Consider the following 12849-nt stretch of genomic DNA (forward strand, 5'->3'; position numbering starts at 1 on the left):
CTAAACATGCAAAATACATTTATACATTTAACAACATCATGTGGAATCAATAACACTGATCAAGTAACAGTACTGCTTTTTGGTATTACAGTGACTCCACTGTAATAGTTGAATGATCATAGTCACAGTCATGCCTGCCTGAGCTGCTCTTTAAAACATACATAGTCAGCTAAAGCTTCGGATTAAAAAATACGCTGTACATGCTTTTAAGTACCTTTTTGTGCAGAATTAAAACTGCAAATATTTCACTCTTGACAACAATAGTAGAAAATTACACAAACATGCTCCCATAGGGATTTACTTCTAAATACAGAAGGCCCCTACTACAATCTACAGACATCCTCCTCATCAGATTGACTGACTTTTACAATTCTAATGCCAGTATGTTTTTCTAAATATACGCCTCTTAAATGGTGTTCATGGTCTTTGTTAACAGCAGGCTGTGATTGTCATTATCATAACAGCAGCACAGTGACTAACTACGTCCTGGGTTTATTACGAGCCAGGGACCTTTGTTGGATATTATACTCCTCTGTCTCTCATTAACTCCTGCTTGCCTCTAGACTGACTGAGCAATAGTGAAAAAAACAAAGCAAAAACAAATATGTTTAGTTGTTTCAGTTATGAAGACAGACAGATGCAGATTTCCAGATTTCCTAGCTTTTCAGTATGTCCTTAAATGTAACTTCTGTAAGATTTAGTTGACAAACACCAAAAAATACAGTTCTGTATGTTGTTCACGCTCTTTCATTGTTGGGGTTGAGGATGGTAAAGTGGAATATGTGTGCAAGTGTTATCAAGCAAGGCTTTGACTCCTCTTTCACGTTGAAGATGTCTTCTGCTGGGGCCACTTTCAATATTTTGATTTCTGAATTCTCAAGCAATGCCTTGTACCACCAGTTATGACAAACAGAGAGACCTTGGAAGGATCTTGAGAGGTGCCGACAGTCCTTCTGCTACTTGAGGTGCTCAATAATTGAGATCTCGCCTCTCTCCATATCCGGTCCGTTCAAGACCAAAGCGCCATTTATGGCCGAAGGTGTCGATCCGTGCAGTCCGGCCTCCTTCTCGTTTTTGTCCCGTTCATTGTTGAAATTGACAGACACAACCCGCTTGGGCAGGGTGACCTCGGGAGCCGGGCTAAATCCCAGCTCTGAGGACAGCTTGCGTTTGATTGATGCAGCACGCTGGAACTTGTCATGGATCTCAATGCTAACACGACGACGGGTTTCTTTGAACTCTGCAGAGACATTTGCCGTCCACTCTGCAGCATGCGCCCGGATCTCTCCAACCTGCAATGACACAAAGATATAAAGAGGTCAGTAGAAATGCATTAGGATGACAGGAGACACATGAAAGCCAGCAACAAAAAGACTTTCACAGGTTTACTTTTGTGGTTTTTATCTGATAACAATGAAGGTAATATTTGCACACCTATTTAAAATATACTTCACCATCACCGTCTCATCCTCAGGTGTATCTAATATATCAGGGGTCTCCAACTCCAGGCCTCGAGGGCCGGTGTCCTGCAGGTTTTAGATATAACCGTGGGTCAACACACCTGAGTCACATGATTAGTTTGTTACCAGGCCTCTGGAGAACTTCAGGACATGTTGAGGAGGTAATTTAGCCATTTGAATGGGCTGTGTTGGACCAAGGACACATCTAAAACCTGCAGGACACCAGCCCTCGAGGCCTGGAGTTGGAGACCCCTGTAATATATAATCAAGCATGTATTTTGTGTTGCTGATATAAACAGGACTCATCTTCATGTATATTTACTACAGAGTTGCTGTTGTGATTCTTTGATAGCTCTTTTCGACTGCAAAGTATAGCTCACTTTCTTTCTGTGTGTTTATTCTATATTCATTACAAGTGTGAGTGCATGTTTGTTGTTTTCTGATCATTCTGATGTTTAAAGCTCAGATGTTCGTCTTTGTTGTATTTCCAGATTCTTGTTTACTATTCTAGTACTGTGAATCTTAGTTCTGCTAACACTGAGTTTTAATTTAGTGTTACAATATTATGGTCGGGTTTCTGTCTTGACTTTGTTATTGATGCCTCCAAAGAGTTTCTCTGTATCATGTTATTCTTAGTTTTTTGTCTCTTACTGGTTATCTTTTTGGTTATTTCCTGTTTTACTTTGATAGTTAGTCGTCTCTGGAGCCTTGCTTTTACTTCTCCCCACGACTGTCTTGATTTGTCAGCACAAATTCCTCATTTATACCAGCTGTGTATAAATAGTCCTGCCTTCAGTCTTTGTGTCAGTGTGTGTGTGTGTGTGTGTGTGTGTGTGTGTGTGTGTGTGTGTGTGTGTGTGTGTGTGCACTGCAGCCATACAATTTATGGATAATAAGATCCACAGAGCCATTCTGCTACCCCATCTGGCCAAAAATGAAATCTCTTGAAGATAGTGATAATGTCTGTGCGTCTAACTGCATCTGCGGTGACTTATGATAATAACACGCCTGCATCTACAGACCAGTGAGATGGCATATCACAGCAGGACTGCAAGATGTGATTATGTAATTGTGCTCTTGACAAAAATGTGACTTTCACACTCCAGAGGATGTTTTTGATAATAACTGGTAAAAATGTATGAAAAATTCTTTATTCATGCTCACCAGCAAAATTCAGGTAGCACAAAGAACACAGCTGTATCACTCAGAAGGAGACCCTGACAGTTTTTTAATAAAAGGCTGGAAATGTCCAGAAGTTCCTTTTTGGAAACAAGGTTGGATTTATTTTGATAATCTCTGTTATATTTAGTATTAAAGTCATTTGATATTAAGCTTCATCATCACACATTGTCTAAATGATCTCTATTTCCCTCTGGGGATGATCACAATAAGATCCAGTGCTTGTGTTTTGATGGCAGTGAGTCGATTGGATTAGAAAACAGTCGTATCACTGAAATAACGTTAAACAGAGGGCAAAAGTTGAAGTGGCGATATGGCATAATGTAGCTCGAATAATGAGTGTCATTGTACAGAAAAAGGCACATGGTGACAGCTACACATAAAGCTGATAAAAGGAACAAAAACAAGCTGCAAAAAGTTAGATGAAGCAGAAAATAGAAACCGAGGGTATCGTACCTCTTCTTTTGTTCTCTTGGAGATGACTTTCAGCCAGTCTCCAATCATACTGAGGATAGCAGCAAAGTAGGCCAGCCCAACCAGAATCCAGAACCACACGACTGGTTTGTAGTAGTCCATGTACTCAATATCTGACCCACCTACACACACACACACACACACAGATTAACGAGACGGATCAACATGACTCAGAGAACCAGGTCCAAACTGTGTCTTAGCATTAAATCACTGGTTGTGCTTTTTACCTGCCACAAAGTCCCCAAAACCAATAGTAGTCAAGGTGATGACGACAAAGTACAGGGACTCCAGCGCAGACCAGCCCTCGATGTGTTTAAAGATGGCTGCCGGGAGGGCCACAAACAGCAGGCAGCCAAACAGCACGAACAGCAGCGTGGATATGACCCAGATCTTTGTCTGACTGATCTCCCCATGCTACACGGGAAAGAAAAGGACATCATTCAAATACTCAACATAAACTTTGTGTGTCTGCAGGCAGGGAGAATCCAGACATTAAGTATTCAGATCTCAAAGGTATAATACTGGATTAGATTCCTGCACTTGACATCACACTCAAATAAAAGTACAAAAGTGTCACCAAAGGAAAAGATGAAAAATGAAAGAACTCAGTAGATGTTGATGTGGAGGTTGTGTTAATCTATGTACACAAGGCTGGCTCCAGTTACTTCTAATTACTCCAGTCTACCTGTGAAACTGCATTTAGTCAGAATTAAGCTGTAGTATTACTCAATCGAAAATGTTAATTCTGTGGAAACCTGTGTAATGACAATATTTCATATAAAATAAAAGACAACGTGTTTCTCTCTCAGGTTAAACAGCTAAAGTCATTAAGGATTATTATAAGGATTATTATCTGGTAAGCATTAATGTTTGCAGAGTTGAGATGTTTAAGGTGGGACCAAAGTGGAGGACTGACTGATAATAATAATAAAACAGACTGTTAAACAGAATACTCTGAAGTGAAATGCCAAATTAGCCTGACGCTGTTAGCAGTAATGGCATTATTCCATAAATTGGTCCCGTGGGTGCAGCTGAAGAGAAAAGACATTCACTGAGGATAATGCTGCAGTCTCACACAGTCTGCACTGAGCAATCAGGCTTTCATAGTCACACAGGCACTTACACAATGAACTTTTGTCTTCTTTCCTTAATCACAATATTCATTACTCAGTCCCTCGGGTGCCCTGAGAGCAGCGGGAGGAGGAAATCATTCCAAAGTATGTTTCTGTTTTCAGATTTCTGCTCCTTCAAGACTACAAAACATATTATTCACACCAGCTACTTGAACTTTGAAGACGTGACTGCGAGCTGAGTCACCTTTGTCTCTCTTAATAGATCTGCAGGCTTTTTTTGCAACATGTGAGAAGAGTGTGACAACACGATAAATGAACGAATCAGCTTGAAAATGAGTGCCCTGCAACGACAAATACAAAGAGATCTTTTTCTAATTTGGATGAGCATCAGGTGTTTTAATGAGCACCGACTCCAAAATAAAGGAAATGATTTGTTTGTGTTCATGTGTGTGCCTTCTTCTGCATTCCCCTGTCCCTAACTTCTTAGTAAGTGTTTTAACACTTAAAAACACAAGTTAGTTAAACTTGAGGGATGGCACAAACCATTGTGAATTTATCTCCTTCGGTGCAAATGAAGCAACAAAGATGCTCCTAAGAGACAACAAGAACAAAACCCCCCAAAAGGGAGTGATTTTGCAGGTGCTTGCTCTATCTTTATTCCTGATTCAGTTTTCTCTAGTGTTATTCTTGTGTTGTTAGTGTCTTTTTTAATGCTGGTAGGATGAGACTGAACCTGCTGCCCATTCATCTTATACAGAGAGTCCAGCCATTGCGAGAAGGTTTGCTGTGTCCCTCAGCACAGAGTAGACAAAAATACCAGGAAAATACCAGAAGACGGGCCGTTAATGAAATAACACATGGAGACATGGCATCAACCCAGCAGCAGGACCGTTATCTACTCCACTGCGTGAGCAGGAACAGGAAAAGCACTGCTAGAAATGAGAAATGACTCTTCAGAAATGACAGCAGGTTCACACTGAGCATATGTGACAGGCATAAAAAAAGGCCTGGAGATGCCGTGGCAAACGTTATGATGCTTGCAACATCAGCTCTGAAGAGGATTGAAGTCTTTCTAATTCCTTGCACTAAATGGACAAGCTCCAGACTGCATATCTCAACTTCTTCCTAAACAAACTGCTGTTCAAATCTATTAGCTGTCCCCTCATACAAAAGTGAGGACTGTGGTGGATAGAGCCTTTCAGTCTGTGGCACCAAGGCTCTGGAACAGTTTACCAATCCAGCTCTGTTTGTCTGACTCTGTGAAGTCTTTGAAAGAAACAGTTCAAAACTTTTCTGTTTTTTCAGGTCATTTTTAAGCAATAAATTGCAAAAAAGAAGAGCCAGATGTTGCGAATATGATACAAAATCAAACTCATATATGCAAATTAATACTGAATTATTGTTTTGTGAGAAGGTTCAGTAAAAGCTCTTCAAAATATTTACATTTTCTGGGAATTATTTTCTGGTTCAGGCTTTGAAAGTTTAATGTGATTGTGTTTGATGCTCCACACTCACCACGAACATCTTCTCCACTTTGTCAATGCCCTTGCCAAATATGGTGCCGAGCTGGTCTCCTACACCAGCCAAAAGGAAGCCAAACAGCGGTATCCCTAACAAAGCATAGACAATGCAGAATATTCTCCCGCCTTCGGTGTGGGGAGAGATGTTCCCAAAACCTGCGAAGAGGAGACATCACCAGTGATTTGATGATTTGAATCCCGGTATTCGCTGCATGAAGACTGCATTTGTGAATTTGTTTGGAAGATATCCAACCACTACACTCGAAACACTGCTGGATAGATAGTGAAATATATTAGCTGCGTTTTTAAATTACACTTCTATAACACTGCATGTTTCAATTTTTTCCATTTTTGAATATATTCTATCTAATTACAAAAAAGAGTTAATATAACTCAACTAAGGTGGAATTACAGTGTCATGCAAGTAGAAATGGCCACTGTGTTGAAAGTGAGGAGAGTTTAAGAAATCTATACACATGCATGCACAAAGTAAATGTATGGGGAAAGTAAGTGTGCTAGTTTGATTATATCCACAAAGCAGATGTATAATCAATAACTAAAGAAAGGTCACTGTTATGTAGCTAACTGTAAGAGCTATATTTAGAGGACTGTCAACTCAAAAGTAAACATAAATTAATTAAAAACGGAAAATATACAATGTGGTTCTTTCGGTCTGAACATAGATGCTCTTTGTGTGAGTGTATGTGTGTGTTTCCTACCAATGGTTGTGATGACAGTCCCAGCAAAGAAGAAGGCAGAGCTCAGGTCCCACAGGCTGCTGTTGTTGGTCATTGTTCCTGCAGGGTTTACTCCTGAACGGATGGCGGACACAACTTGCTAAAAGGTAGAGAGAAAGAAAAAGACAGCCAGAGTCACAGACAGCAACAAAATAAAGTACGACTATTAAAATACAAGATACGGGAAAATAAGATTATGAATATAAACATAAATATGATTGTTTACAGTTTACATCAGCAGATGGAGTAAGCGATAACAGGGTGAATTAATTAGAGGTGATATTGCAGATCTCCCGTCTGGTAAGCTGGGATGGCATTCGAGTATTATACATGATAAAGTGTTGTTGTGTGTGGGCACAGCTTTAAAATGTATTTAAACATCATCCCTGCAGAATGAGGAGTCATTCAGTCTAAAAGCCACAGGCAGAAAAGATCTCCTGTAGCGCTCAAACCTGCACGTCAAAGCAGCCTCTTACTGTGAGTGCTGCAATGACCAATCAGGGTCCCATGCATTGTTGGATTGTCCCTAATGCTGAAGAGTTTCATCAGCATCCTCCTCTCAGACATCCGTAAATTAAAAACCTACTATAAGACACTTTTCTTTACAGATGTGCAGGAATGTGTTTTTGTGCTTACCTGTGTAACAAATTAAAGAAGGAAAATATATGAAATATCATTGTAAACGACGCAAATATCTACAAGTGATAAAGAAAATACATTATCTTGAGTGAATTTAAGAATTTCTGATTTTGTTGGGCCATAGCTGGAAGACCAAGCAAACAGCAAGAGTCTGAAACAGAGCAGAAACTCTCGGTATCTCAGACGCTCTTCCTTTTAAAGCTAAAGGAGCTGTCCATGGTGCTGAAACCAGTGCTGCTGTGCTGAATCATAGTAGGGTACAGTACATACGCTGCTCTACTTAATGCATGAGTTTTAACATTAATATTAATGTCAGGTTAGTCTTACCTTAACCAGCTCCTCCAGCTGGCTCTGGTTGACACAGGAGTGTCTGGAAAGGAACTGCAGCTTCTGGGACAGGATGGCCAAACGCTGTTCACTATTAGAAAGAGGAAAAGTACTATTATGTCAACTGAACAAAGTTTGATTTGGTTTATAAACATCAAAGACTAATGGAATTATATATATGACAGCCTAAATATTTTAGAGTAGGACTAATATGCTCAGTATTTCTGTATTGCTCATGGGAATCATTTGGGGGCTTTCCTACTTTGGTGAAATAAATAATCTCAGTCGTGTCTTTGTTAACTGTGGGAAACGAAGAGTTCACAGCCAAATATACAGCACAGGATACTGGGAAAAATCAAATCTTTATTACCAGGCTGAGGCCATACATGGAAGGTCAGTCACTCTGGCAAACAAATCTGGCAGATAGAAGATCAGAAGCAAGATCCAACAAAATAGGCAAAAGATCACTCACATCCGGTCAGAAGTAGTAAGAACACAAAGGCACAAAGAGTACAACAAAACACGAGGAGCAGCAGGGCGTGTCTACAAGGGTTGTTTTTATGAAGACAGCACAGTCTGGAAAATGGGAAGTAAAGAAGTTGGGCTACGGATACCAAGGTAAGTGACTGAACAGAGATAAAGAGCTGGAAAGTGAGCAAAAGCTGGAAGCAGGAAGTGTATGACAAACAGATATTTCAAAATATAACAGGAAGTGAAAACACAGAAATCCAAACACGTGATATGAAACTAACACAGAAGCCCAAAAATTAAGTGTAGTAGAATTGTACATGTTTTAATGACTCAGTCAGTTTCATGCTCCCAATCAAGAGCAGAAAGTACTAGCACAGACTTGTATATATTCTTTAGTCATCTGTGTTGAAGACTGCATTAAACTAGGGCTGTTTCAGGAAGTGCACTACAGGGTACCCAGTGGTGAGCTGAAAATACATAAAGCTAAAAGTTTACATCTAAACATTTATGACTTTAATAAACATAACATTTAATATATTTTTACTTTAAATAAATATTCATAGAAGATCAAGCACACCGTACTTATTTGTAGGGTCTTAACCTTTGCGTTCATTGCCACAGATTGGAGAGGAGCAGTTATGCGAGTCGTGGGACAGCTAAATAGATGGATGGATGACTGGCCTACCTCTCTTTAACCTGCTTACCTCTCATGGGGCTGCTCCAGGGATCTGAAGACTGCTGCTCCCATCACCAGGTACAGAACCACCAAAAGAAAGATGGCTGTCACCGTCTTCCACTTCATCACTGTGGCAACCACCTGCAACACTTCAGCTTGTTAATCAAACCATATACATACCTGCATGCAAGAGGTGTCCCAAAATAAACTACAATGACACCACAGGGTGTAACAAAAATCCTGTGAAAACATCTCATTTGTCCTCACCTCGCTCTCCTCCGGAGGCGTCAGTGTCATTGGCTTTGTGGAGAAGGAGAGGCGGGGCTTAGTGTTGTGAGTGGCGGATTTAGGGTCCAATAAGTCTGGAGCTGCCACTACCAGGGGAAATGAGAAAATGGCATTCAATTATTTTCCCTCCCATGCACTTTTCTCCCTGCCTGTCTCTGCTCATACATGCTCCAGTCAACAGATTTAGCTTGTTAATTTTAGAAAGCCTTATGAATAAATCACCAGCAAAACTTTGAAGTGGTTGCTACATGCTAACACTGGAAAAGGGCTGAGTCGGGCCCTTAAGTTGAGTTTAGCTACACCCGCGTGTGTAACACGTATCTGTGCTTTTATAAAATCTAACATATGATGAATGATGTGCATCTTAAATATAGACAAATATAGTGAGAGTATGAAGGCTATGACTTTCTAAAAGAGCAATAGAAAAGCAAGGGCGAATGTTGCTAAAGATACCGCAAGAGGAAAAAAAGGTGCTGAGGCCTTTGTAGAAGAAGTGTTTTAAATTATGAAATGTACGTAAAATCAATTCACTCTGCAAATCCTGAAAGAATTAGCATAAAACCATTGTTGTATCAGCTGTTTTATTCTGCTGTAGTTTGTATGCACTTTGCATGTTTCTTTAATTTCCTATAAAGGGGACCTATTCTAATGGTTTCCCACCCTACAGTATTTTTATACCTGGACTCTCCTAAAGTAAATGGTAAATGGCCTGTATTTGTATAGCGCTTTTACTAGTCCCCTCTAGGGACCCCAAAGCGCTTTACACACCCAGTCATCCACCCATTCACACACTGGTGGAGGCAAACTACAGTTGTAGCCACAGCTGCCAGACTGACAGAAGACTGACAGAAGCAAGGCTGCCATGTCGCGCCATCGGCCCTTCTGGCCAACACCAGTAGGCAGTAGGTGAAGTGTCTTGCCCAAGGACACAACGACCGAGACTGTCCAAGCCGGGGCTCAAACCGGCAACCTTCCGATTACAAGGCGAACTCCCAACTCTTGAGCCACGATCAAAGTAGAGTTTCATGATTCACAGCTGTTGTACTCATGGCCAGAGCAGTGTGCTGGGGAGGACCATATTAGGGATATCCTCTCTCTGTGGCGTTATTTAGACCCAAACCCAAAAAACACTGTCTTGAACTGGATGCCAAGTTTAAAATCTGAGCTGTTGAGCTGGTCTGACTGATTCAGCTGCTGATATACTGGGATTTTCCCAATCTCTTGGGTTTATAGAGAATAGTTTAAAAAAGAAAAAAGTGATTGTCAGTTCTCAGGACAAAAATACCTATATGATGCCAGAGGTCAGAGGAGAATGTAACAGCAACCAAGGTATGCAGAAGAACATGTACAACATGTCAAACCTTGAAGCCAAAGGGCTATAGCAGCAGAAGACTGCACCAGGTATCACTCCTGTCAGCTAAGAACAGAAAATCGAGGCTACAGTTCTAATATGATTGGGAAAATGATTTCTGCTGCAACCTTTGGATGAAAACATGGATCCATCATGCAGTGTATCATGAATTCAAGCTGGTGGTGGGGGGATGGTGTGTGGAGAAATTTCCCTGGCACACTTTGGGCCCCTTAGTACCAACTGTTTAAACAAGTTGGTACACATAATGTGTAAACCCTAGAGATTAAATGGCACTGCATACCCGAGTATTGTTCTTAACTATGTCCTAAAAATATTCCTTCATGATCACAGCCATCTTTTAAAGGCTGCTTCGATCAAGATAGCGTACCAGAGTTCAAATCATGTCAAACTGGTTTCTTGAACATGACACTGTACTCAAAAGCCCTCCACAGTCACCAGATCTCAATCCACTAGAGCACCTTCGAGACGCTATCATGTCAATATGGACCAACACGAGGAGTGTTTCCAGCAGCTTGTTGAATCAATGCCATAAAGAATTAAGACAACTCTGATGTGACCTCTCCAGAGTGTACTCTGCCTCTTGCCTTGTGACAGCTGGGTCAAGCAACCATGAAAACAGTTAAGAAAATGGATAAATGGATGGCTAAAATAAGGGGTAATAAGTCCTGATTGATTATGCTGTAATTGCAAAGATAATACATTCTTTTTCTTTCCAAACTTTGCTTTCTTGTCTCCCGGGAGGAGACACAAATCCCACTGGGTTTGAGTCAGGAAGGGCATCTGGGGTAAAAGCTCTGCCAAATCAAACACTGTAGTGACCCACTGTGAATAAAGGAGCAGCCGAAAGCAGCTTCCTTTCCTTTTTCTTTTGTGACCAGGACAATGGCATTTGTAAATGTAATTATTTCCCACACAGAATGGAATACGCCTCACATTTAACATTCATCTTAAATGATATGTAGTTACAAAACAAATCTTATAAAATAAGACAACAAGCAGATGAATAATATATATTTTCTCTATTCCTATCTAACATAACAGTTAATACACAGGACCTAAAACTACATTACAAAATGTGATATCCACTTAAAATGTTCATTGTCTTGGTTCTTTACTACACTTAACAGTCCTAATAATTGACAAGGAAAGTATGTTCTGGGTTAAAGAGCACGGAGCTGAAGAGAAGAGAAGGCAAGACTGGTTTAGGCACATTTTCTACTGGAAATATTAAAAATGTTAAGAAAAGTTCATTAATAGTTCCTCAAATAATTGCAGTTCACACAAATACAACAAAAATAGATGAAATCAGACAAAACTGCAACATTTTCAAATTCTTTTAAATGTTTTTCTTTATATATAGATTTATAAACAAAAACTGTATCAGGAGAAAAATAAAATATATTAAAAATAAAAAGGTCAGAAGCGTCCATCCTGATCACGTGCACTGCTGACCTACCGTTTATCTTAGAAGCACTCCTCTTCCTTCCGATAGTGTCTTAGGCAAAAGTTAAACCATCCCCCTCTCTGTGATCATCAGTGTAGGGTTTGTTAATATAATGTTAGCAGTGAACACATGAATCATGGATTCTCTTTGACGGGATTAGTTTTCGAAATAAAAAAGGAATTCAAAAAGCCTTTTTTCTGGCAAGCTGAGACAGTTTAGCTGAATAAATATTTAGTGAAACAAAGCAAACACGTGCATGCAGCTGTGCAGGAAGGAGTCAAGACTTAGTCACACATAGGAACTCATAAACACACACTTCAGCCTCTCCTCTCACTGTAGGTGGATAATTAAGAACAGTCTGCCGAGTTTTGCGTAAGTTTTGGGACTCCGAGTTAGTTTTTGTGAAATTTGGGGTGAATCTGAGGTGTGGGTGATGCTGGTGTAACATTTTTTTTTCACAAACTTCATGAGGTTATGAAGAAGTTTCAGGATAAGTTTTCTCCCATACAAACTGTGAATTCACTTACTCCTTGTTGCCTATCCGATGCCCTCCGCTCTCCTCTTCTCCTCGTCCGAGGCTCTCACTGCGTTCGGGGGAATCTTTCCTCTTCTGCGTGTCTCCTCCCTGCGGTGCTGAAGAGGGGGGACGAACTGGCGCTCCGTTTTCCCTCTGCTGTTCTACTTTTACCGCTGATGGGACGATAGTGTTGAGTCTGCACCTTTCTCTTACTGTCTCCGCGCGCAATTCCAAAGGGTTTCCTCCGGTGTGTCTTTGTCGTTTGTTATTCTCGCTGCTGTTTCTGCTCTGGAGCATCCACTGCGCTCTGTCTGCGCTCTGGCTTTTTGAGCGCACCGCTGGACCGGCGGAATAACACCGAGAGAAAGGAGGGGTTGGAGTGGGGTGGAGTAAGGACAGGGGTGGATGTGCAGGACACAGGGAGGTGCTTACTGCCCAGGGAGGTTTCTAGAGGATTTGAGGAGTTCCAATAAATGTGCAGCGAATCTGCTGCACGTTTTTTTTTTTTTTTTTTGTCATGATTCTGACTGCTGATCGATACCGGAGCAACATGCCTGAAGCTTATGCACAAAAGGCAGACGCTGCCTGGTGATGGCCATGTGGTGATTCCCTGGGGCTGAAAAACTAAAGTAAGAAAAAGAAAAGAAAAGCAGAATTACTTCTTTGCTCCCT

The 12849-nt window shown here is 40.7% G+C and overlaps 1 protein-coding gene across 1 annotated transcript; it reads right to left on the minus strand.

The window, feature by feature from the left end:
- Nucleotides 1-578: 578 nt before the first annotated feature.
- LOC113024152 (potassium channel subfamily K member 2-like) lies at nucleotides 579-12522 on the minus strand. The gene is made up of 9 exons (XM_026170932.2): nucleotides 12188-12522; nucleotides 8824-8930; nucleotides 8585-8697; nucleotides 7410-7500; nucleotides 6426-6543; nucleotides 5702-5862; nucleotides 3341-3527; nucleotides 3096-3235; nucleotides 579-1292 (listed from the first exon to the last, which is right to left on the minus strand). Coding segments are annotated over exons 1-9 (1254 nt in total). The 5' UTR covers nucleotides 12189-12522; the 3' UTR covers nucleotides 579-956.
- Between the last annotated feature and the right edge of the window lie 327 nt (nucleotides 12523-12849).

Source organism: Astatotilapia calliptera, chromosome 1 (assembly GCF_964374335.1).
Source record: "Astatotilapia calliptera chromosome 1, fAstCal68.1, whole genome shotgun sequence".
Taxonomy (NCBI): domain Eukaryota; kingdom Metazoa; phylum Chordata; class Actinopteri; order Cichliformes; family Cichlidae; genus Astatotilapia; species Astatotilapia calliptera.